At 36.6% G+C, this 27789-nt stretch overlaps 2 protein-coding genes across 2 annotated transcripts in view; one reads left to right on the top strand and one right to left on the bottom strand.

Annotated features, from left to right (window-relative positions):
• Window positions 1-6847, bottom strand: part of magixa (MAGI family member, X-linked a) — a 79786-nt gene extending 72939 nt beyond the window's left edge. Inside the window, exons 1-2 of the mRNA XM_073819042.1 lie at window positions 6568-6847; window positions 2217-2333 (exon numbers count right to left, since the gene is read on the bottom strand). Of these exons, the coding sequence (XP_073675143.1) occupies window positions 2217-2333; window positions 6568-6847 (397 nt within the window). The remainder of the gene's footprint in view (window positions 1-2216; window positions 2334-6567) is intronic.
• A 20378-nt stretch (window positions 6848-27225) lies between these two features.
• cacna1fb (calcium channel, voltage-dependent, L type, alpha 1F subunit) overlaps window positions 27226-27789 on the top strand; it is an 80186-nt gene continuing 79622 nt past the window's right edge. Inside the window, exon 1 of the mRNA XM_073818804.1 lies at window positions 27226-27247. Within this exon, the coding sequence (XP_073674905.1) occupies window positions 27226-27247 (22 nt within the window). The remainder of the gene's footprint in view (window positions 27248-27789) is intronic.

Genomic DNA, 27789 nt, shown 5'->3' with positions numbered 1-27789 from the left:
TTCCAAAATGCAGTTTAAATGCAGCTTCAAAGGGCTCTAAATGATCCCAGCCGAGGAAGAAGGGTCTTATCTAGCGAATCTAGCGTTATTTTCTAAAAACATTTACAATTTATATACTTTTTAATCTCTACACAGAGTACACACAGAGCTAGACAAGACGAGCATTTGAGGTTAAAAAGTATATAAATTGTAATTTTTTGTAGAAAATAACCGATTGTTTTGCTAGATAAGACCCTTTTTTCCTCGACTGTAATCGTTTAGAGCCCTTTGAACTAGAGGTCTGCGCGGGACTGCTTTTCTAGTCCCGCTCCCGCGAGGTTTTATTCCGCACCCACCCGCTCCCGCTATATATTCACGCTTTGTTCACTCGCTGCCCGCTTAAAATAATTTTCTTCCTGACCCGACCATTCCCGCTAAATTTAGTTCTCGTTTCCAGAATCTCACATTTAACTATTAGGAAACAATACAGAGTATATAAAACTTTTTTTCGCAGTACATCCATTATATTTTCATGTCCCACTTTTAAGATGTATTATAGCTTGCATTCAGCCCGTCATAGATCAAATGTTAGATCAAAATTATATTTTAGACATTCAATGGTGATTAAAAAAAATTGCAGCGCTGGTGGAAACACCAGACCATGTTAGCATGACTACAATGAATATGATGAAGAGCGGCTCGGACTGTCCTGTCAGCAGCATTGAGCGCATCTTCAGCGCAGCCGGAAGGGTTCTGCGTTCAAGTGCACGCAATAGGCTAAAGCTTGCTACAAAGCACCGGCAAAAGTAATTACCATGACTGTGAAATAGCAAGGAGATATTTAAATTATTTATTTATAAACTAGTGTTTTCTGAGTTAGTGATGATGAAGTTAACGATCCTCCTCATCCATCTCCTCATTAGATAGAGATACATCTTTACAGATTAGCTAATAATAATAAAATAGTTTTTGTTTTCGATTTGTTTTATTTCATTAAGTACTAATTTAAAGCTTTCTACATATGTTTATCATGTCTGACAAAAAATAACGGTTAAATAGTTTCCACTGAAAATGTAACTGATCACGCTGGCGCCTCCATATAAAACGCGTTTCCACTCTCCGCACAAACGATTGGATATGCCCCTAATAGCGCACATATACACACACACACACATATATATATATATATATATATATATATATATATATATATATACACACACTTTTTTTTTTTTTTTTTTTTTTTTGCCAATTCGTGATTTGAGAAGGCAAAGTCAAACATAGAGTAGGTCAACTTTGGTCGTTACTTTAAGAAACAAAAAGCTTACGTTTAACGAACAAAAAATGCTCCAAACGTTTTTTTTTCTAAATTAACTTAATAAAAAAGAAACAAAATTATAACCACTTTGCCATTACATGCAAAACTGAACTATTTTAATTGCCAAAACAGTAGTATAAGTTGTTTTGGCAAAGGGGGAAAAAAAAGAAGAATCGAAAAATACGTCAGCATAACCTTATGAAGATTCTGGCACTCCAAACATGGCTTTGCGCTCTGGAGTAACGCTGATAAACTGATGTGAACAGTTGTCCACAGAAAAAACACCATCAGTACCCGCACTTCCCGCACCTATGAGACCTTGCCAATAAAACGATATATATAAACAATATATTGTTACCGCCCGCTCCCGTTCGAATTACACCAGAGTTACCGACCGCAACCGCTTTTATTTGGAAATTTATTCCCGCGCCGCAAGAAATGTGGTCGGGTCCCACGGTTCCCGCGGGAGAGCCGCGGGAATGCAGACCTCTACTTTGAACCTGCATTTTGGAAGTTCAAACTCAGGGGCACCATAGAAGTCCATTATATGGAGAGAAATCCTGAAATGTTTTCCTAAAAAAACAATTACCTTACAACTGAAGAAAGAAAGACATGAACATCTTGGATGACAAGGGGGTGAGTACATCATCTGTAATTTTTTGTTCTGAAAATAAACTACTTCTTTAAAAGCCTGGATCTATGTGGAGTACTTTTTATGATCGATAAATGCACTTTTTTGTGCATCAGAATCTCAGCAGCCATTCATTATCATTATAAAGCTTGGAAGAGTCAGGACTTTTTATAATTTAACTCTGATTGTATTCGTCTGAAAGAAGAAAGTCATATACACCTAGGATGGGGTGAACTATTCCTTTAAAGACCCCTGTGTTACTAAATAATGTAGTCGTGCATCACTCACAGGGCACGGCGCGCAGGTAGAGGTTCTCCCGTATGACCTGTTGGAGTTGGCTGTCCATGGATCCGGGTGTAAAACACTTGCTCAGGTAAAGTCTCAGATCCTTACAGAGAGTCGAGCCTACAGATTACAAACAGAACACATGAGCAAGAATGAGATGGAGAGATCTGAAAGCACTTTTTAATAACAGCACTGTTGCCAAACTCACAAATAGAACACTGCTGTCACCATGGAAATATGAGAAAAAAGGTGAACTGGCAAAGTGAAACTGTCAAAGATGCTGTTCTAAAAATAAACAAATTGAAATACACCTTAACACTGATAAGGGTAAAACGGTCTCTCAACCTGAAATTCAGTCCTCTAATACCACACACCCCGGGCTACCACAGTAACACCTCAGACCTCACAAGAACACTAAGACTGCACTGCAACTGCAGAAGTCTCTAAGGTCAGTGTGCTGTTGTCGCAAACAAGCACTGCGGAGCACCTAACGAGGACCTATCCTCCCCGCTCGGCTTCTCTGTATTGATTTTTGCACTTAATATAATCCGGTGGTCCTTTCCGCACACAATCTCAACACATGGACTCCTCAAGGACTCATGGGAAAGGTAGGATGAGTCATTTCCCGCTGATCTATTCATTTTTTAAAGTGCGTTATGACCTTAGATGACAGCCAGCTTCCTTTCACACAGAATATTGATGGTCTTTATACATTGTGGACGGGGATTGCCCGGCCCGATATTCGCCGATGCCGGGCTCCGCCCACTCTCCCCCCCCTCGCGCTGACAGCGATCAATCGGGCCGACCAGGGCAGAGAGTTCCGGAGAGGTTAAGTAATAAAATACAGGATATCACATCCACTTAATGTCTGACACTGAACTGTGGGAAGGTTGAGACCTGGCGTAGATATTGCATATCAGGATCTTTTTACATGATGTTATTAAGAAAAATACTGTATAATTCAAAAGCGTTAGAGTAATCTGAGTTTCTGTCTAAACTAATCACAACAGCACTAAACAATACTACATTTTGTCAGTAATTTTCATATCATTAGAAACTCACTGGACCAAAAACCAATGAGTTAAACATTATACAAGTGAAGAGATAGATTAGGGAAGTTCAGAAACATTGGAAAACCCCTGTAGGTCCATGAGGAAATATAAAAAGGATGCCAACTTAAGTAACAAAACTGATGTTATGAAAATTCATTACGTAGTATGTGTTTTATGCTTCTTATTCACAAACTTTTCTGATTTGGTGAGTTTTGTTACATCACACAGCATTTTCGCTTAAAGGATTAGTTCACTTCCAGAACTAAAATGTACAGATAATTTACCCACCCCCCTGTTCTCCAAGATGTTCATGTCTTTCTTTCTTCATTCGTAAAGAAATTATGTGAGGAAAACATTTCAGGAATTTTCTCCATATAGTGAAATTCTATGGTGCCTGCGAGTTTTAACTTCCAAAATGCAGTTTAAATGCAACTTCAAAGGGATCTAAATGATCTTAGCCGAGGAAGAAGGGTCTTATCTACCGTAACAATTGGTTATTTTCTAAAAATAAAAATTACAATTTATACACTTTTTAAACTCAAATGCTCTTCTTGTCTAGCTCTGTGATGCACATGCGTACTCTGTGCACTCCAGTTTAAGATAGTTAGGATATGTTGGAAAACTCCCAACTCATTTTCTCCTCCAACTTAAAAATCATCTTACATTACTGCAGAAGTACTGACCCAGTGTTTACAAAGTAAAAGTGCAAAGAAGGTCAAACGCCTTTTACAAAAAAGGTAAAACAGCAATGTAGGACGATTTTGGAGGACGAAGTTGGAGGAGAAAATGACATGGGAGTTTTTCAGCATACCCTAACTGTCTTGAACCAGAGTGCAAAGAGTACGGATGTGCATCGCAGAGCTAGACAAGACAAGCATTTGTGGATAAAAAGTCTATAAATTGCATTTATTTTTAGAAAATAACTGATTGTTTCGCCAGCTAAGACCCTTCTTCCTTGGCTGGGATCGTTTAGGGCCCTTTGAAGCTGCATTTAAACTGCATTGTGGAGGTTCAAACTCGCAGGCACCATATATGGAGAAAATTCCTGAAATATTTTCCATCAAAAACATAATTTCTTTACGACTGAAGAAAAAAGACATGAACATCTTGGATGACAAGGGGATGAGTAAATTATCTGTACATTTTTGTTCTGGAAGTGAACTAATCCTTTAAGTGGAAATGCTGTGTGATGTAACAAAACAAAACAAAATAAAATAAAATAAAATAAAATAAAATAAAATAAAATAAAATAAATAATCGCTTAGTGGGAATGTGTAAACATGGTGTAAATGTACACTACCTTTCACAAAAGTCTCTTTGCTCTCCAAGGCTGCAATGATTTGATGAAAAACAGTAATATTGTAAAAACAGCAAAATTGTGAATAATTATTACAATTTAAAATGACTTTTAATTTTTCATGGGGTGGCAAAGCTGAATTAGCAGCCATTACTACACTCTTCAGTGTCACATGATCCCTTAGAAATAATGTCTAATATGCTGCCTTGGTGCTTTCATTATCAATATTAAAAACAAGATTTTTGATGAATAGAAGGTTAAAAAAACAACAACATTTATTAGAAATGTTTTACTGTAAAAGAAATTCTTACTGACCCAAAACTTTTAGTTTGGAACAGAGTACCATCATTTAAGCAGGAGTTAAAAAGATGTATTTTATAAAACAAAAAAAGTATTATTTTTCTCTCAGTTTCTACTTCTGTTATTTCCATAAATAACTGTTCTTCTTCCAAACATGCCACAGTTACTAAACCAAGCTGCGAAGTTGCTATGCTCTACCATTCAGTCCTTAAAAACATCTAAAACCTAGTTTTGCATAATTTAAAAAATAAAAAAACCTTTTCTCACATAAGAAACCATTATTTGACATTCCTGTTAGCTCACGACATTGTGTTGACAGACCAGAGAGAATGAAATGCCTTCATTACGCATTCATTTATGGTGTCAGGAGCAACTAAAAATTCTTAACACTTTCTTGTGTAGAAGCTAGACATGAATATAGTAAATCAAATCCCCATGGAGCGTCTTGGGCTGACGTATTGAGGCAGGTTAGATTAGGATAATACAATCCTCGGGCAGAATGACACTAACGGGTGACATGTCAACACTGTGACCTACTCAGGGCTATATATTGTCAGTAGGCATAAAGCTCTTACTAAACCTTAACTAAATTAAGTATTTAATTTAATAAGTGGAACAAAATGCAGATAAAATCTAACAAAATGTAACCTGATAGGGTGTCTAGCAGCTTTGTCAGAAAAGACTTGGTCTGGTAATGAAAAGGTCACAGGTTTAACCCCAGGCAGAGGTGTCCCATGAACCGGAAAATTACTGATATCCCCTATCTTCGCTGTGATTTTCTCAACCTTCAAATTATGTTTTCTTTCTTCTGTAGAAAACAAGAAAAGTGAATTTCTACAGAATATCCTGACCACTCTTTCCAGTGTAATAAAAAGAAATAAAGACAGAGGCCAAATGGCGAAAATTATTGTTCAAAATGACAAAAAAGCACCATAAAAATATAAAAGTAGTCCATACCACTTTTGTACTTTATTCCAAGTGTTTTGGAGCAATTAAAAAAAGCTTTATGATAGAATTAAAGTCAATATTAACTGAAAATCTTGACATCCGCCACAGCTCTCCTTTCTCCTGAGAGAAATACAAATGAATTGCTCGTCTGAGTCAGATCTTTTCATTGAATCAGTTCAGAATTTGTTTAAGAACTGGATATGCACAATCGTAAGGAATATGTCACCCAAATTTTAAAAAGAAGTAGTTTTTGGAATCTTTTCTCTCATTTTGCATTTTAACAACCTCAGACTTTTTCAGTTTTATTACACTACCAGTCAAAAGTTTTTGAACAGTAAGATTTTTAATGTTTTTTAAAGATTTCTGTTCTGCTTACCAAGCCTACATTTAATTTAAAAAATAATAATAATAATTTATTCCTGTGATCAAAGCAAAATATGCTGATTTGCTGTTAAAAAAAATCTGTATTTTAAACAGTTGAGTACATTTTTTTCAGGGTTCTTTAATGAATATAATGATCCAAAGATCAGCATTTATCTGACATAAAAAGCTTTTGTAGCATTATACACTATAACATTCAAATGCTTGGAGCCCGTATCTTTTTTTTTTTTGGGAGGGGGAAGAATTCCTCTCTGTACATTTACTGTCTTATATTTATTGCAAAGTCGATGTTGGATCAGTGCATAAGGCTGTTATTCTCCAATTATAGCGGCTAATCACACACCAGTCGATTTGCTCTTATTGATAAATAAAGTACCTGGTGATACGGTTTTGATCCGAATAGGATGTGGACATGAGTTCAGAACCCCTCTCACATCTCCCAAGGTCAATCCCAGAACAGGTGTACCGCCGATCTCTAAGATGATGTCACCAACAGTGGCTCCACCTCCAGGTGCTGCTGTGACAAAAGGGAACTCTCCATAATCTGCACCACCTCCAATGGCCACACCAAGCTCTCCCGAGGCTCCGCCCAGCGGGACGAAGCTCTCCTGCACTTTCGAGCGCCAGTGCAGTTTCTTAACAGTGGCCTTAGACATGTTGACAGCGCTGAAAGAAAAAGAAAGAGGAAAAACACGGTTCAAACATGTTCTGCAAAAATTAAAAGGAGATTTCCCTGCTGAAAAAAAAAACTTTAAACCCGGTTTAAACTGGTTTTCCAAATTGGTCAGTATGGTCAGTTGGCTGGTTTTAGGCACTTTTTAGCTAGTCAGAGTGTGAGACCAGCTGACCACCTAGCTAAACCAACTAAAAACCAGCTTGGACATGTCAGAAGACCACCTAAGACTAGCTTAAAGGAGTAGTTCACTTCCAGAACATTAGATAATTACAGATAATTTACTCACCCCCTTGTCATTCAAGATTTTCGCGTCTTTCTTTCTTTAGTCGATAAGAAATTGTGTTTTATGAGAAAAACATTTCAGGAATTACCTCCATATAGTGGACTTCTAAATATTGCAAAAACAAGATATGGAAAAACAGCAGCCTTAAAGGAATACAACCATTGCCACAAAGAAGTGCGAAAGAACCTCAGAAGGGACAAGAGATCACAGGTGGAAAGACTAGCTAAGGAGGCAGAACTCGCAGCATCTCAAAGAAACATGAAAGAACTGTACAACATCACCAGAAAACTGTCTGGGACACATCAAGAAAGTAATAAACCGATTATGGACAAGAATGGCACACTCCTTTCAACCCCAGAAGAACAGCTCAATAGATGGGTAGAACATTTCAAAGAGGTTCTGAACTAGGGATGCACCGAATCCAGATTTTTGGGGTTCGGCCGAATACCGAATACACTGTTTAAGATTCGGCCGAATCCGAAACCGAATACCGAATCCTACTCGCATCCTTAATTACACGTTTTTAGCTGTGACTGTCCAGCTGCCGTACCTGAAGTTGCTGCATTTTGGCTGCTGTCTGTAGATTCCTTCATGCAAAACTCGTATTCTTTTGGATGTTTTAGGGGCCGTTCACATGTAGCGTCTTTTGCGCGCTCAAATTCGTTATTTTAAATGTAGATGCGCGGCTTGCGCGCGCATAATGGAAGCGCCGCGCACGCGGTGCGACGCGCTCGTTTTTCCAGGCGCGTCCGCGCCGCATCGAGATAAAAACATCTCAACTTTTCAGAATGCAGCAAGCGCTCCGCAGCTTGGAGCTAGAGCGCAGCTGATGGTTGCTTAGAAACGGCAGACGCTTCCGGAGCGCAAGCGCCCGAGCGCTTTGTTGACAAGGAAGAAAGAGGCGCGCCTAGTGTTTTCCACGCGTTTTTAGGCGCGACATGTGAACGGCCCCTTAGACGCAAATGTTTTAACATCGGCGATATGTTGTGTACTGCTTAGGGTCCTTGCCACCACGAGACAAATTGGCATTGCAAATTGAACATAAAGCTCGACTTGAATCGCCTTCTTTTGGTGGAAAGTACTGCCAAACAAAACTTTTTTTGCTTACGAGTTCCATTTTCAGATTCTTACAGCCTACTACATTCGAACGGGTCCTATGTAGCCTAAACACCTTCACGTAATCAACGGCCGTGTGACGTCGTAGTGCAAGTCTAGGGTTCGGTTTCGGTGGAAAATAAATCTAAGGTTCGGCCGAAACCAAACCCCGTCAAAAAGCCCAGGATTCGGCCGAATCCGAATCCTGGATTCGGTGCATCCCTATTCTGAACAGACCACCACCAGCCGAGAAACCATATATTTCTATGGCGCAGACACAGTTGAAAATCAAATGTGACAGACCAACAAAAGCTGAAATAAAAGCTGCAATCAAACAACTAAAACCAGGTAAGGCTGCTGTCCCTGATAACATTCCCCCTGAAGCCCTCAAAACTGCTATGAACACATCCACCGACATGCTATACAGACTCTTTGGGAGAATTTGGGATGATGAAAAACTACCTACAGAATGGGCAGAGGGACACATAATGAAACTCCCGAAGAAAGGTGACCTAAGGAAGTGCAACAACTACAGAGGGATAACCCTACTCTCTGTGCCCAGTAAGATCTTTAACCGAGTCATTCTTAACCGTCTCCAAGAGGCTGTAGACAGCAGGTTGCGGGACCAGCAAGCAGGTTTCAGGAAAGATCGCTCATGCGCAGACCATATAGCAACACTTCGCATCATCATTGAACAGTCTATTGAATGGAACACATCCCTATACATGAACTTCATTGACTTTGAGAAAACATTTGACAGCCTAGACCGGACAACTCTATGGCAGCTAATGGAACACTATGGAATCCCCACCAAGATCATAAACCTAGTTAAGAACTCTTATGACGGCACCTCCTGTAGAGTCATGCATGCAGGCCAGCTCTCCCAGCCCTTTGAAGTCAAGACAGGCGTCAAACAAGGATGTCTTCTCTCACCATTCCTCTTCCTCCTCGCTATTGATTGGGTCATGAGGGAAACAACAAAAGGAAAGAGAAACGGAATCCAGTGGACACTGTGGGAGCAACTGGATGATCTGGATTTTGCGGATGATATTGTTCTACTCTCTCACACACATTCACAAATGCAAGAGAAGACATACAGACTTGAACAAACTTCAACAAAACTTGGCCTTACCCCCAATACAACAAAAACAAAGGTGATCAAGATTCACTCCAAGACTAGCAACCCCATTACCTTAAACAACGCTGCCCTATTGGAGGTAGAATTCTTTACCTACCTAGGCAGTGTGGTGGACATAGCTGGAGGGACGGATGCAGATATTAGAAGCAGAATTAACAAAGCAAGAGTGGTATTCAACATGCTCAGAAATATCTGGAGCTCAAAGAACATCTCTACAACCACTAAGATACGCATCTTCAACTCCAATGTGAAACAGGTGATGCTTTATGGGTCTGAAACATGGAGAACAACAAAACACACAACACACAGGCTGCAAACATTCACCAATACCTGTCTCAGAAGAATACTAAACATCTGGTGGAAAGACAAAGTGAGCAATGTGGACTTGTGGAGAAGAACAAATCAGGATCCCATAGATGTACAAATACAGAAAAGAAAATGGAGTTGGGTTGGTCACACTCTTAGAAAACCTGCCACAGACATCACATGTCAAGCCCTGAGATGGAACCCTCAGGGGAAAAGGAAACGAGGTCACCCCAGGAACAGCTGGAGAAGAAGTATAGAGGCAGAAATGTCTGAAAGTGGGCTGAACTGGGGAGAGATCGAACAGAAAGCCACCAACAGAGTGAAATGGAGGTTGTTCGTCAGCGGCCTATGCACCCAAGAGGAGCAAAGGGCTTAAAGAAGAAGAAGAAGAGTGGACTTCTATGGTGCCCCCAAGTTTGAACTTCCAAAATGCAGCTTCAAATGGCTTTAAACGATCCCAGCTGAGGAAGTAGGGTCTTATCTAGCGAAACGATTGGTCATTTTGTAAACAACTTGGCAATGTATACCTTTTAAACCTCAAACACTCGTCTTGTCTATTCTCTGCAATGAGCATGTGAACTCTGTGTAATCCAGGTCAATACAGTTAGGGTAGGTCGAAAAACTCCCATCTCATTTTCTTCTCCAACTTCAAAATCATCCTACATCACACAGAATTACCAACCCAGTGTTTACAAAGTGAACATGCAAATAAGATCAAACGCCCTTTACAAAAAAAGGTTAAACAGCAATGTAGGACAATTTTGAAGTAGATTTTCGACCTACCCTAACTGTATTGAAACGGATTACACAGAGTTCGCATGCGCATCGCAGAGAATAGACAAGACGAGCATTTAAGGTTAAAAGTATATAGAGGGTCAATTTGTTTAGAAAGTGACCAATCATTTCGCTAAATAAGACCCTACTTCCTCGGCTGGAATCGCTTAGAGCCCTTTGAAGCTGCATTTAAACTGCATTTTGGAAGTTCAAACTTAGGGAACCATTGAAGTCCACTATATGGAGATAATTCCTGAAATGTTTTCCTCCAGAAACAATTTTTTACGACTAAAGAAAGAAAGACACAAACATCTTGGATGACAAGGGGGTAAGTAAATTATCTGCAGAGTTGCCTAAATCAAGGTCTTTGCACAAAAAATATTCAGGGTAACCAATCTATTTTGGTTTTTGAAATAGGTTAATTGAATATGAATGATTTCGGATCATTTTGCAGCCTCAAACACTTTTACTGTGTGTCTCATATCATGAATGTCATAATATTGGTTTATTGGTTCTAGTGACAGCCTTAGATAACAAAATGCAAAACGATTAGTCACGATTAATCAATTCAAAATAAAAGTTTATCTTTGCATATGTGTGTGTGTGTGTGTGTGTGTGTACTGTGTATATGTATTACGTATATATAATACACACACATATACCTGTATATATTATGGAAAAATATATAGATTCACACTGCTGCTCAAAAGTTTTGGATTAGTAAGATTTTCAATAGTTTTTAAAGATGTTTCTTATGCTCATCAAGGCTGCATTTACTTGATCAAAAATACAGAAAAAAATTCTGTAAAATAATTCTGTTAATTCCTAAAATAATGCTGTTGTAATTCCTGTGATACAAAGCTAAATTTTCAGCATCATTACTCCAGTCTTCAGTGTCACATGATCCTTCAGAAATCATTCTAATATTCTGATTTATTTTCAATGTTGAAAACAGTTCTGTTGCTTAATATTTTTTGGAACCTGTGATTTTTTTTTTTAGGATTCTTTGATCAATAAAAGGTTAGAAAGAACAGCATTTATTTAAAATAGAAAGGTTTTCTAACAATATACACTACTGTTCAAAAGTTTGGGGTCAGTAAATGTTTATTCTTTCTTTTTTTGAAAGAAACTAATACTCTTTTATTCACCAAGGATGTGTTAAATTAATAAAAAGTGATAGTGATAAAAAGTGATTCTTTTTATCCTAAATCCTGAAAAAAGAATCCAAAAAATATGTTTCCAACATTGATAATTCTAATAATAAATCAGCATATCAGAAATATTTTGTAATAACATTTTGCAATATTACGTTTTTTTCTGTATTTTTGATCAAATAAATGCAGCCTTGATAAGCATGATAAGATAAACTTGTGAGCGGCAGTGTATGTGTAAAATATTTATATATAATATAAATTATATACAAGTGTTTACATACAAATACATACAATAAATACAGATACTGTTTAAATATATACATATATGTGTGTATTTATATATACATATTGTAAAAAATATACACACAGTAAGCAAACATAAACTTTTATTTTGAATTGATTAATCGCAACTAATCGTTTTGCAACTAAAATATTTTAAATATGCATTTAAGCTATACTACTGTTCAAAAGTTCAGATTTTGGTAGCACTTTGTTTTACAGTCCTGTTCCTCATGTACATACTATGTACTTATTATAGTAATTACTAGGTAATAACTAGGTACTAACCCTAAACCTACCCCTAAAGCTATCATACCCCATGTAGTTACCTTGTATTACCAGAACTTTCTTAGGTAGGTACATTGTAAGTACACTGTAAGTACAAATATATATATATATATATATATATATATATTATTATTATTACTTTTACTTATCAAGGTTACATTACATTCATCAAAGGTGACAGTAAATCTATCCATTTCAAATATAAATGTTGTTCTTTTGAACTTTCTAATCATTAAAGAATGATAAAAAAAGTTTCCATGAATTTCTGAAGGATCATGTGACACAGAAGACTGGAGTAATGTCTGCTGAAAATTCAGCTTTCTATCAAAATATATTGAAAACTTAAATTGTAATAATATTTTACAATATTTTTTACCACATTTTGATAAAATAAATGCAGAATTTATAAGCATAAGATAGTTTAAAAAAAATTAAACCAACCCTAAACATTTAAACAGTAGTGTACTGTATATGAAGTGAACAAAACACAAGTGAATATGGCTTTTTACATGTAGATTTGAAGACATATTCAAAGAATAAAACACAGCACAATTTCAAACACATACAGAATGAGAATATATGTCCCATAACTCTTCTAACAGGCATGAAATTAGAGATGAGGGCCTTCACAAACACATTTATGTGAGTCCCAGTGGTATTCCACAAGCTAAACACATGATACGAGTCTCCAAATTGAAACAAAACAAGCAAACAGATGGTCAAAACGCAGTGGGGGGTGATTCCATCCACAAACACAATTTACACGGGCTCATTAAAAATGCATAGATCTATTTCAGGTGTCAACGATTCTGTTACCGAAAAATTTGCATGTTTTTACCAGCAAAACCGTCAGGGGCTTTGCACTAAATATGGTAAAGTATATAAAAAAAAACACAAAATGAATCAGTATCTCAGAGGATTTGCCAAATTACGCATCAGGTTTGGCTGCAGAAGGCCCTCTCTCTCTTTCTCCGCATGTGTGTCCCTGTTGCTTAGCCATATAGCGACTCATATAGTCTCCATAGACATGAATCAGAAGCTAAAGAGATACAAAAACACAAGCAAAAACGAAACGCAAATTACATAACACACTACAGCTTTTCTGATTACAACCCTGCAGTGCAAAGATCACACGCTAGTTAATGCATCATCTGATATACATCAGCGGGGTGGGGGGTGGCTGAGTCTTTAAATGGACAATACTAACAGAGTTACATAGTTACAGCAACACCATTGCAGTAAACTCAGGGAGGGGAGGAGAGGAGACCGTGCATTCTGGCGCTGCGGGTCTTTTCCATTACCTCACAGTGAGAGAGAAAGTTATAACTCCAGGTTGTACTGACTCTGCCTAGAGCTGTGGAGAAATAGCAGAGAGAGTCACCTTAAAAACTAAAAGCAAACAGTGGTGTGAGCACTTCAAACGGCCGGTATCAAAGTCCATCCAACCTGCCGCAGTGTGTTCGCACCTCACTACAGCACACACACACACACACACACACACACACACACACAGTACAGTGTGAATGTGATATGAGAGCATATGGAAAACCTCTCATGCAGGTAAAATAAGACTCAGCACTTAGGATACAAGATTAATGTATAACTTAGCTTTAAATATGCATTTGGATCTTGTCTACCACTTTGTTCGCTGTTTCTGGCATCCCTCTGGGATGATGTTTCATGTGTCACAGACATACACTCTCATCTGAAGGGAAGTTTCTTCGTGTATATCACTGTTGTGTGACATCTGAGTATTTTATCAAGATCTAAAGCCCTTTCCCTCTCTGATTAAATCCCGCTTGCATCCTCTGCATTACATATGCATGCTGAGTCTTCATGGGCTGCTGAGATGTTGAGAATAATTGATTAAGTACTTTGGAAAGGTGCCCAAAACTGCCACCCCATCCTACTTATGAATAAAGAACTCATAACCCCAAACAAAAGACCTGTTTGTGTTTTTTGTACCAGTCAAGAGCATTTAAGACAGACCTGCAAAGAATTTATGCTTCCAGTGTAACAGACGCATTTCAAAGTCATTCACACGGCCAGTGTATTTTTAAGTCGAGTATATTTGCATTAACTGTATCAGGAAATCTTTGATGCGACATGACTGTTTTACATTTATACATTTAGCAGATGCTTTCATCCAAAGCTATTTAAATGCCAGTCACGATTCAATGAGGTTGCATTTATTTGATCAAAATTGTTTCAAAAACAAAAATACTAAGCAGGTTAAACATTTTTCAACATTTATAACCATAAGAAACGTTTTTTGAGTAAGAAATCAACATATGTGACCCTGGACCGCAAAACCAGTCTTAAGTAGCATGGGTATATCTGTAGCAATAGCCAAAAATACATTGTATGGGTCAAAATTAATGTTTTTTTATGCCAAAAATCATTAGGATATTAGATAAAGATCATGTTCCATTAAGACATTTTGTGAGTTACCTACCGTAAATATATCCAAACGTAATTTTTGATTAGTAATATGCATTGCTAAAAACTTAATTTGGACAACTTTAAAGGCAATTTTCTCATATTTTGATTTTTTTTTGCAGCCTCAGATTCCTGATTTTCAAGTAGTTGTATCTCGACCAAATGTCCTAACAATATCCTAACAAACCACACATCAATGGAAAGCTTATTTGTTCAGCTTTCAAATGGTTCAGAAATCTTAATTCCAGAACATTCTAAAATATATTTAAACAAAAAAGTTATTTTTAACTGTATTAATATTCCATTCTATTACTGTTTTTACTGATTTTTTTTTAAATAAATACCACCGTGGTGTGACTTGAAAACATTAAAAATTGTAATTATTCCAAACTTTTGACTGGTACTGTAAGTGTACAATAATATATGTAACATAATTAGGCCTATCACTAACAATTACTTTAGTAATCGAGTAATCAGTCGATTATTGTGTCGATTAATCGATTAATCGAATAATTATAATTATATAAAATAGACCTAAATGAACAATAGCCTTTAAAATTACTTAAAATACATATATAATAGCAATGAGGCAATAAAAATCTGTTCAAATAAAGTATTAAAAGCAAATAATCATATGGTTTTATTAAACAAAACTGTTAAAATACATAATGTATTACAAAATAACAACCGCCTGACGATTTTTAAGTTTTTACACTTTACTGCGTAGTCTAATTTTGACTTAACAATATTTAATTTAAATGTCCATTTAGGCTATGTTTACACTAGTGTGTTTTTGTTTTAAAACGCTTAACTTTTGCTACGGTTATGCCTGTTGTTTACAGTACTCAGGGCGTTTTCGACCCTCGAAAACAGAGGCTTTCATAAAACGCTGCAGAACCCATTTTAGTTTGAAAACTCCAGGGTTGTGTTTTAACTGTTCAATTGCAAAGTAAAAAAAGAAATTACAGTATTTTAACACCCCAAGGAATAACAGTAAATTTTATTACGGGTACTTCTCTTAAATTAAAACATCCCTGATGATGACTGTAGCCTGATTGGTCATGTGACATGCGTTTTTGGTTGTGTAGTGTAGATGGAGATTGTTTCTAAAACGCAGTGAAAACGCCAGTGTAGACGAGGATCGTTTTCATTTTAAACGCCATTAAACACGGTCTTAATCTTTATTATTTGGCCATTTCTTTACAACAGAATTTTTTTGAACGGACATCAATATGTGGACATCAAAACGTGAAAACTCAGAGTGATAGTTTGAGCTTTTATTTTGAAATCGCGAACAGTTAGCATATTGAAAAAGATATTGATGTCTTCACATTTGATGGCGTAGGTTTATAAATGATTTACCTTACAAAACTGATAAAATGGTGCACATTGTGTTTCCAGATGAACGTTATAAACTCAAACTCACAGCAATATGCAAAGATGAAGTTTGAGATGCTCCACACATATAACATTAAATGATAACTTTGTGTGGAGCAGCATTTACTGTTGAATGGAAGCACATAGGTAACCACACATGTAAATAATTAAAGCGCATATATATTTTTTTTCATTGAATCATAGCATTTGTGAATTCACAACAGCATTATTCTTTATTAGGATTTTTAAAAGGGTTTAATACATCATGCAGCCTTAAAAAATGGGTGCATTTCATGGATTCTCACCAGTGCCATTGTGCCATTTGCCAATTACTTGACTCGGGCAAAATGCAATCAAGGATTTTTTTTTTAAATCAAGGATTCGAAGTGAATCGAGAAATCGTGGCAGCCCTTAACACAATACAAAGTTTTAAGTATAATTAGGATTAATACACAAGCTACAGTAAAGCAAAAGTGTAATGTGGCAAACATCTCACTTACAGTTTTCAAAATGTGACTTCAAACCTAATGTTAGAGCTCTAATCCTGTCTGAACACATTGGATATTCTCATTAACTCTGAGGGAGTCTGTGCCACCAAAGATGAAGTGCAGAGAGACGATAAATCCCGCTGGATCTTCAGGTGAGTCGATGAACATGCCCAAATCGAGAACAGGTTTAATTGAAAACTAAAGGTCCAGGTGTCACTGGGCCAAAAAGAGAGATGTAGATCAAAGTTTTGTGGATGGCCCTGGGATCCACTGCGGTTTAAGATTTTGTTGACATCTAATGCAGCAACTCTTAATGTCAATTATTGTTCACGCTGTAGAACAAGACTGAAGATCAGAGAAGAATGAAATTCAATTTCTACCCTGTGTTTCCTCTCTGAAGCAAATGAGTATGGGATGTCTTGATCTCATTGTACTGTAGAACCGAACATTAACTTCAGCTCCAAAATTAGAGAAACACAAGACTACACATCATCACCCTCCGCTCTGGAAAAAAGCCTAACTTGGTTTGCTCATCTTATTTAGCCTTGCTGGTCTGTTGCCTGGTTTCAGACGGGTTTGCAGCACTTTATATCTGGTCTGGCCATGTTAAACCAGCTAAAACCAGCAAATATGTTTAGGCTGCATGGTATAAGCAGGAGACCAGCTTGACATAGTCAGAAAATGCCTACAGAAGTTCTTATAGGGGGAAAAGTACAGCCAAATAAAACTCTAACTTCTGCAAATCATATCCCAATACTATCAAATCACTCGGAGACATGTTTAAAATCTCTCTGCGGCATCACACTGCGGATCACTACTGTGTAAAGGGCCTCAGGTATATCAGTCCGCTGTTATGTGCTGAACCATTAAAGCGTCCAGGACGATGAAGAGCCATGGGGTTTGTTGTTTCTCCACATCAGCAGTCAAGGAATCCTCCTCAATAAAAACAAACAATCTGGAACTCCGAACAAACCTCTTCAGTTAAAAGAGGTCACACTAGACGTTACTCCAACATGACTCAAGTCACATTAGTTTAGGACTACAAATTCCAAGTTCAAATGGAACACTACTCAGCTACTCATCACGTCTATAACACTGAAAGTGTCTTTTCACTGCGAATCATGTCCACTATGTATTCCAGAGATGAAACTTTACGGCACCTGCACACATGCTCATACATATGAATACCCACAGTGCCCACCTGTGCAGGTTCATTTGCATAACGACACTATTGGCTGTTGATTTAAGTCTATAACCTTCATGCTAGCAGCTTTTACGAGAGTAACAAGTAAATGTAACGGGGAGAGCAGAGGACAGGAGAAGAGATGTATAGAAACTGTGTTGCCTAGGGGAAAGATAGAGTGAGATACAGAGGAGTGAAGGAGGGAGGCAGTTCTGCAGTAATGGCATGTTAAAGTGGCCAATGATTGCCATTTTTACATGCTTTATCATATTCAAAATGAATGAAAACGAGCTGAATGTGTGATAGCATGAACATACACTTAAAAATAAAGGTTCTTTATTGGCACCGATGGCTCCATGAAGAACCTTGAACATCCACAAAACCTTTCAAATGCAGAAAAGGTTCTTTATAGTCAAAAAAGTTCTTTATAAAATGTACTTCAAATTGGTTCTTTTAAGAACTGTTCACTGAAAGGTTCTTTGGGGAACCAAAAATTAATCTTTTATGGCATCACTGCAAAAACACCTATTTTTAAGAGTGGAATGTTCAGAAATGCTAACCTTGGGTTGTCATTATTGTTTACTTGTCATGCCAATAAAGTGCCATCAGTTTTTTTTTTTTTTTTGTAATGTTTATATTTCTGAATAATATTATAATTTATAATAGTTTTTAATTTATAATTTCTATTTTATTAGTTTTTTCCTAGTTTTTGTAATTTATTTTATATTTTAGCTTTATTTTAGCTTAAGTTTTTTAGTATATCAAATATTTAGTACATACTAAATAAAAAATCCAGGACATGTATGACCCTTTTTTTAAAATAATTATATTCTGTTCCTTTCTTCTTCACATTCTCTTGCGTAATTGTATGTCTATACAGATTTGTTTCTATCTTGTCTATAATTGTCTAGTTGTATTTTTATTTTCATGTGTACTGGAAGCTTCAGGACCATTGTGTGTGTCTGTGTGTAAACACACATGGCAATAAATCTCCCTCTAATTCTGTTTAACATTGGATTGTTTGCTGAATGACACATGCCCTGGCAAATTCCCTCACAGATACTCAGCGGACAAGCACATGTAGCTACCATTCCTCCTCATATCACGCCTGAGATCTCACAACCCTCATAAAACACAGTGATATGCGTATGAGTGTGGCCATAAACGCTGTGAAGGGTTATGATGGTGCCGAGAGGGGCTGCATGCTGCTAGCCAATGACTGCAATGGTCATTATTTACCAGCAGAGTGGACTATGAATCCCACATCTTATCTCACATCACTGCAAACCCACAGCACCGAGAGTCGCAACTGGTCTGACACATTTTCTCAGCCCCTGCTCGCTCTCGCAATACACACTCTACACTTTCTGTGTCTCTCACACACATCCAAAAAAAAACACCCCACAATAATTTGAACCTGACAGGGTTACGTTGCGAGGCCGCTGTTTTACTACGTGGACCAACAGTTCACTAACGCGTTCGCGCTAATGTACTGCTATTGTTGTCTGAGAGGCGCTTTTACGCGAACATCTCTTATTAAAGATAGAAACGAGTAGCACATGCCGAGTTGAAATGAATCGCAGTGGAAGATGTGGTGGAGATAGTTGACACAAACAAAGCAGCTGACAAGGAGAGAGAGCGCGGCGTTAAATGCTGCAAAGGCAAAGTGGCTCCCCTGGCATCAGTCGCCACGCAAGGACATAATGGAATTCGCGCGGAACACCTACAGAAATGAATGGACAAAAGCATATGGCAGTAGTATCGGATGGTCAGCCAAGCAGTAATGCGACGGTCTGTGACATAGCCTACCTTCATAATTCCAGCCTTCCCCCCCGCGACGTATTGCCGTATGGCTGTAATCCTTAACAATACTCTATCAATATTGATTGCCTATTGGAGTCGCAGGTGACTGCAGATATGCTGTGTTGGAAGAGCACTACGGTTTCAGGTCCATAGCTCTGCGCTGCTGCTGCTGCTGCTGAGGATGAACTGGCCGGAGAGTGAGGACAGTGTAGCATTACAGTCCCGCGCGGAAGCCTCGTGCCCTCAGGGCCGCTCAGCTAATGGAACATGGGTCAAAATTACGCTGCATTCAGTACAGCCCTGTCTTTGCAGGTTTGGCAATAAGGAAGCGATGATAAGGCAGCCAAGCGGAGGGGAGGAGAGGAGGAGGAGGCAGGGACAGGGAGGGAACGCTGTGTGAAACAGGGACGGATCGGACCGCCTATGGTTGGAGGTGATTGGACAGCGCCGAGCGAGACTGGGAATACATGAACGCGCCGTGACTCCTTACCCAAATACTTCAATCAAGAAGATGTATTTGAATTGATAATGAATTGGACTGCATGCTTCTCATTAAGCATGCGAACGTTCTGAGGCAAGTATGGAATATAACATATATATGTATTTGTTTTGGTGACGCTTTGAAAATCGCTGAATGCTCAGATAGCGTCAACAAGTGCAAATTATTTCACAGACGAATTAATTGTTAAATAATAAGTAGCCTACTATTTCACTCTTGGTCACACAGTTATTCATAAATTATCATTTTTTTATTATTTATTTTGCCAAAAATCATTAGGATATTAAGTTAAGATGACGTTCCATGAAGACATTTTGTAAATTCCCTACTGTAAAATATCTAAACTTAATTTTTGATTAGTAATATGCATTGCTAAGAACTTCATTTGGACAACTTTAAAGGCGATTTTCTCAATATTTCGATTTATTTATTTATTTATTTTTATTTATTTATTTTTTGCACCCTTAGATTCCAGATTTTCAAATAGTTTTATCTCGACCAAATGTCCTGTCCTAACAACCCATACATCAGGCAAATTATTTATTCATAAATCTTTTGTGGTCCAGGGTCATTACCTTGATAAACTATCCATATGTATAAACTTACAATAAGGTTCATTAGTTAACATTAGTCAACTACATTAGTAAACATGAGCTAAGAATTAACAATTCTTCTAGCATTTATTATTTTTAATTCATGTTAATTTCAGAATTTACAAATGCATTATTAGTCGATTAGTCGATGCCCTGTGCACTTGATGGTTCCCTGTGCACAGGGAATTTTGGGAATGCTGTTTGTCCCTTATAAAAGTACTACATATTACCTTGATATATATATATATAATATACATACATTTAAACTACACGATCATTAAAACTGGTAACACTTTACAGTAAGGTGTAATTTGTTAACATTAGTTAATGTATTAACTAACGTGAACAAACAATGAACTACATACATTACAGTAGCCTATTTATTAATCGGTTAACTTTAGTTAATAAAAATACAGTTGTTCATTGTTAGTTAATGTAACTTCACAGTGCATTAACTAATGTTAACCAGCACAACTTTTGAATTTAATAATGCAAATGTAAATGTTGAAATTAATATTGTATTACATGTAAAATATTGTTCATAGTTCATGTTAACTGAAGTGACTAAAAAATGAAACCTTATTGTAAAGTGTTACCTTTTAACTTAAACAAAATTACAATGTAGGCCTATTCAGCCTTATAGGTTTAACTTTTTTCTTTATTTTTTTAACACAAGAGTGTTTAGATTGATCAAATATTTTGGGTGCAAAAAAGCCTTCAAAGCATGTCTACGGAATTTTTCTCTGGCCTTAAATGTCTATAGTTTTAAAATGCGTTTATATGAATTTATAAAAGTGTTGTATTTGTAACACAGTGTGGCTGTTCATTTGAGCTTGTATGTGGGTGACACTCTTGGTGGTCTGCCGCCGTGCTGCAGCAGCGTCTCGTTGATCTAACGGGTCCGTTTCAGCTGACATCAGCGGAATACGTTCACTGTTTACGGTTTGCTATGACGTCGGCGCAAACACTTGCTAAAGAAAATCGTAACTCTCTGTTCCGAGTCCACGACGTTACATATGTGATGACGTGTTTGTTGTAAAACACTGCATAAACCCTATTGGAATCCTCAAAGATTCGTCCGCCATTGTTACACCACTGTTTTGGATGGAAAAAAAGAAAGCGGTGTCGTAAGCGTCATTAACTAATGCGCACACTTTATCCATGTGCTCTCTCCGGTTGCCAAGGAAACTGTGTGGGTATCTTGGATACAGTGCCAGTAGCGCATGCAACCCGCAAGCACCACCCACCCCAAGCAAGACATCATCTTGGCTAGATCATTTTCCAATAAAATACATTATAAGGTATTAACGAGAGTAAACGGACAATTGCATCGAGCTGCTTGCTGAAGAAACAACAGAGGATTTCTTCAATAATGCATACAGCCCTTTGGTATCATAAATAACGCGGGGCAATTAACAAGACATTCTCTTCATTACAGAGGGGATGATGGAATGCCTGTTGCAGTGCCACAGTTGTGTGGAAGTGTGTATGTGTTTGGCTGGGGGTTAAAGTCAATGAAGTACCTAAGAAAGTGCTGACTATGACTCAGTTTTAGTACAGAAGCGCCTGCTTACTGCAATCCCAGTGCACCCCTGAGTATAGACTGTACATGGGAACAAACAAAAACACACACACACTACCAGTCAAAAGTTTTTGAACAGTAATGGTTTTTAAAGAAGTCTCTTCTGCTCACCAAGCATGCATTTGTTTGATCCAAAGTACAGCAATAACAGTAGAATTTTGAAATATTTGCACTATTTAAAATGACTGTTTTTTATTTGAATATATTTTAAAATGTCATTTATTCCTGTGATCAAAGCTACATTTTCAGCATCAGTACTCCAGTCTTCAGTGTCACATGATCCTTCAGAAATCATTCTAATATGCTGATTTGCTGTTCAAGAGACATTTATTATTATTATCAATATTTAAAACAGCTGAGTATTTTTTCAGGATTCCTTGATGAATAGGAAGATCCAAAGATCAGCATTTATCTGGAATAAAAAGCTTTTGTTAAACATTATACGCTATACCATTCAAAAGCTTTGAATGAGTATATTTGTTTTTGGAAAAGAAATTATAGAATTTAATACTTTTATTTAGCAAGGGTGCTTTAAATTGATCAAAATTGATGATAAAGACATTTATAATGTTACAAAGGATTTCTGTTTCAGATAAATGCTGTTCTTCTGAACTTTCTATTCATCAAAGAAACCTGGAAAAAATCTACTCAGCTGTTTTCAATATAATAATAAATGTTTTTTGAGCAGCAGATCGGAATATTAGAATGATTTCTGAAGGATCGTGTGACTGGAGTAATGATGCTAAAATTCAGCTTTGAAATCACAGGAATAAATTACATTTTAAAATATATTCAAAAAGAAAATAGTTATTTTAAATAGTAAAAATATTTCAGATTTTTACTGTTTTTGCTGTACTTTGGATCAAATAAATGCAGGCTTGGGGAGCAGAAAAGGCTTCTTTAAAAAACATTAAAAATCTTACTGTTCAAATACTTTTGACTGGTAGTGTACACACTTAAAACACATCACTCAGATTTAATTAATTAATATAATTAAACTTCATGATGCCATTGAAGAACCTTTTTTGTCTAAATGGTTCCATAACCTTTAACATCTGAAGAACCTTTCTAGTTTACAAAAGGTTCTTTGTGGTGAAAGAAGGTTCTTCAGATTATAAAAATGTAAGAATGAAATGGTTTTTTTAAAGAACCTTTGACTGAATAGTTCTTTGTGGAACCAAAAATGGTTCTTCTATGGCATTGCTGTGAAGAGCCTTTTAGAGCACCTTTATTTTTAGTAGTTAATTGTTCATATATACTTTCACTAGCACTTTTATTAGGTTCAGTATCTGGATATACAATCCAGTTATGTTCCAGGTCAAACTGACCAAAATATATATATATTTTTCAGTTGTTTTATCTTCATAAAATGTGAATATTATACATAGTTTTGTAACAATTTATTATTATTATTGTTATTTTTTACAGTAGTTTGATTTGAAGATGTCTGAAGACCAGACAGATCAGCTGCATTTAATCATAATTTTATATGCACATTCCACAACATATCAAAGGCACGTTTATTTTAAGAAAAACACCACAGGTTAACTCAAAAGAAAAAAAAAAGTGAGATATAGGAGCTAAAGTTTTTCGGGAGTTAGTCAGTGGGAATTGTCTAGTGAATCTATTATGTTTAAATTAGCAGGTGAAATCACAGACATTAAAATGCAAACCAAACCCCCTTTCTTTTATACTGTGTTGCACACATTCATCTCAGCTAAGCTCTAATCTAACAGAGCACACCATGGCACTCACTAAAGAGAGAAAGAAACCGAGGGAGAAATAAAAAAAGAGAGTGAGCAAGAGAGAAGGAGGCTGAGTGAAGACAGTGAGATAAATCAAAGTAATTCATCTCTTCAGAACACGATAGCAGATAAATAGACGAGAGCATGTGAACCAGGATTTCAAAAGAGAGAGATGAGGAAGATAAAAACTTATCAGTTGAGTGTAAAAATCAGGAAAGATCTAATCGTTATTAAAACAAGGTGATGTTTTGTGAAAGCTGAATGCATATTAGTTAGATAATTATGTAAATCTTTTAGTATAAACAGTTCAAGACAGTTATTTATTTTTATAAAATAGCATTTGACATGGTATCAGATTATGAGGTAAGCTTTCAAATTCCACATGCACTGTTTCATTAACATATTTTATGATGTCATCCTGCTGAGAGCTGAGAGCTGAGAGCTGGGAGTGTAACCACTAGAGGGCAATAACTGTCCACTTTTATGTGTCTAATTTTAACAAGCATTTGTTTAATTAATTCACTACAGCAGTCTATAGTAGACTGGTTTATACCTCTGTACATTTCTATATAGTGAGTATATATTTAACAAGCAGGCTAAGATTTAAAAAAAAAAATTATGAAGAAAAAACCTTCTCACTCCTGGTAAAACAGAGAGAGTCCTCAGTTTGTTTTCCTTTTGCTCTTCAGATGTATTTTGTTTGTTTATGAAAGAGTGACCTTGACTAGCTGAACAGGCATAAGACTTGAGAAATAAGATAATTTGCACTTGGACGTCAATAGTAATGAAGCAAAAAGGACATCATGGTGTGTTCAAATGGGGGCATTGCCCTTGAGCAGTGCACTTAACCCGCTGTTACTCCGGGGAGACTGTCTCTGCAGTTAGTGTACTGTACATCCCTCCGGGTGACAAGTGTCTGCTGAATGGTGAATAACTGATAGCGCTGTCTGAGATTTTGACCATCATAAGATGGAAAATACTTAAAACTGTTTCCCAAAACTGCATTATGGTTGTTTGTATGTTACATGAATAAGATCCAACATTAAAAAGCAGTTAGATGACACAACTCTGTGAAGTTTCTGCAAAGTTACCCCAGCATTTGGAGTTAATTTTAACATGCAAATATGTTTTTTTAAGGTGTCTGCTTGCTTTGAATCAAACATGTTGAAAGCAGTTCATGCGTGTGGGGATTACAGCGACTTAGACTTAGAGTATGTCATGGGAATGTCAGGAGGAAATCATTTGCAGACAAAAGCTTCAAGCTCTTCCTCAGGGATAACTAGGCTTGATAAGTTGACTTCTGTTCCCACTTGTCTTTAAAAGACATACAGAAGGTTCTAGGTCTTTTTACAGGTCCAATTTAGGTTTAGTTAATGCATGCACTCCCAGAATTCACATTTAGTAATTAATTAACTTTTTTGTTTTATAATTTAGTTTTTTCCTCCTTATTTTAGTTAGCAGTAATGTACATTGCAGTGCTCTCTGATGATATGATGATAATTTTATGCTATTTAGTAAATGTTTTTTGCAAAATATTATGACCCTGGACCACAAAACCAGTCTTAAAGGGGGATTTCACTTTCAGAACAAAAATTTACAGATAATGTAGGCCTACTTTCCCCCTTTGTCATCCAAGATGTTCATGTCTTTCTTTCTTCAGTCGTAAGGAAATTACGTTTTTTGAGGAAAACATTTCAAGATTTCTCTCCATATAATGGACTTCATTGGTGCCCCCGAGTTTGAACTTCCAAAATGCAGCTTCAAATGGCTTTAAATGATCACAGCCGAGGAAAGAAGGTTTTTTTTCTAGAAAGAGGATCGGTTATTTTCTAAAAAAAAAGACAATTTATATACTTTTTTATCTCAAATGCTCATCTAGTCTAGCTCTGTGTACTCTGTGTAGGAAATAAACAATCGTTTCATGAGATAAGACCTTTCTTTCGCAAGCTGGGATCATTTAGAGCCCTTTGAAGCTGCATTTAAACTACAATTTGGAAGTTCAAACTCGGGGGCACCATAGAAGTCCATTATATAGAGAGAAATCCTGAAATGTTTTCCTCCATAACCATAATTTCTTTAAGACTGAAGAAAGAAAGACATGAACATCTTGGATGACAAGGGGGTGAGTACATTATCTGTAAATTTTTGTTCTGAAAGTGAACTACTCCTTTAAGTACATAGCCGAAAATACATTGTATGGGTCAAAATTATTGATTTTTCTTTCCTGCCTAAAATCAGGATATTAAGTAAAGATCATGTTCCGTTAAGATATTTTGTAAATTTCCTACCATAAATATAAAAAAACTAAATTTTGTTTAGTAATATGCATTGCTAAGAACTTCATTTGGACAACTTTAAAGGCGATTATTTTCTTTCTTTCTTTCTTTCTTTCTTTCTTTCTTTCTTTCTTATTTTTTGCACCATCAGATTCCAGATTTCAAAACAGTTGTATCTTGGTCAAATACTGTCCTATCCTAACAAACCATACATCAATGAAAAGCTTTATTATTTCAGATTATGTATAAATCTTAATTTAAAAAAAATGACCCTTATGACTGGTTTTGTGGTCCAGGGTCACATATATTAGAAAAATAGAAACAGCTCTTTTCTCCCCAAACATCTTTTCCTTTTATGATTAATGTTCTTGTTCTCTGTGAACCTTTAAATTGAATTAATGTTAGAATTAGTACTGAATTTTGATCTGCCATGCTCACACCGCGCACATGAGCGCGTAGACACGCGTAAAGGCAGCGCGAGTGCGCTCACGCGTACATGTGTGTGTGTGTGTGTGTGTGTGTGTGTGTGTGTGTGTGTGTGTGTGTGTGTGTGTGTGTGTGTGTGGACTGATCCGTAGCGTTAGAAAATGAGCAAATTTAGACTCGCCCACATTTTCTGTCGACGCTCCATAAAATCGTTTGCCCAATATCCTTCCCTTTAATAAGTTTCTAGGCTGCCTGTCCCTTTAAACGAGTCATTTTTCTTTAATCCTGAATTGATGGCTTAAATGCGGAGATAGATAGAGAACAGAGGGTGCGCTTTATTTATTTTTTGTTCCCAACGCCGTCAAAGTTCATTTTTAGATGACGGGAAATAATTGAACGCTTCTGTTTTTTTTAAACCAAGTGAATATAACTCAATTGATTCAGAATGAAAAGCCTTTAGGAGGTGACTGACAGCATCTTTGGATACAAGTCCAGGACCGCACGACTGGAAAACTTACCGCTTTCAGAGAAAAAGCTCTGGTTGGAAATATGTCTCAAAAATGTGAGTGAAGAAACTGTCCTGAGGATCATGCATTCTGCTCCAATGAGGTCAAAGTGACAATCTCCGACATGTATGAGGAGAACCGAAAAAGTAAGTTTTATTTTAGCATTTAAGTCATATATTTTGGTTTCGTTTTTAGATATACACATACGTTGTGTAGTCGCCGTTCAAGTTGTCAAATATCAACAAAAAAGTCGCTGTGTAAACTTGTGTCCGTGTCTATATGAAATGTACACAGTCATTTTATTTACAGTAATTTTAGGCTACTCAACGAAAAACACCTGACATGACGCAAAAACAATGTACTAAACGGTAACTAAAACACCAAAGGAACATAACTAAACAAAAATAATAAAAATTTTAATCACTTTTTCAAAATGTTAAATGCAACATGTTTTGATTATGTATACAGGAAATTTTGGGAATATATATCTCTTATTCATATAATAATTCAAAGAAGTATGTTAACTTTTGGATGGGTTACTTAAAAACTGAAATTTGAATAGTAATTTGCTATGAAATTGTATGATTGTACGTATTTCTTTGATAAATATAATATTTTTTTCCAAAAAAGCTTTTCACTTCTAAAAATGTAAGTGTATATATAGTTTCCCTATCCTGTTAACAGCTTT

This window comes from Garra rufa, chromosome 15 (assembly GCF_049309525.1).
Source record: "Garra rufa chromosome 15, GarRuf1.0, whole genome shotgun sequence".
Taxonomy (NCBI): domain Eukaryota; kingdom Metazoa; phylum Chordata; class Actinopteri; order Cypriniformes; family Cyprinidae; genus Garra; species Garra rufa.
The sequence above is the reverse complement of the archived record's forward strand: the minus strand, read 5'-3'. Positions and strand labels throughout refer to the sequence as shown.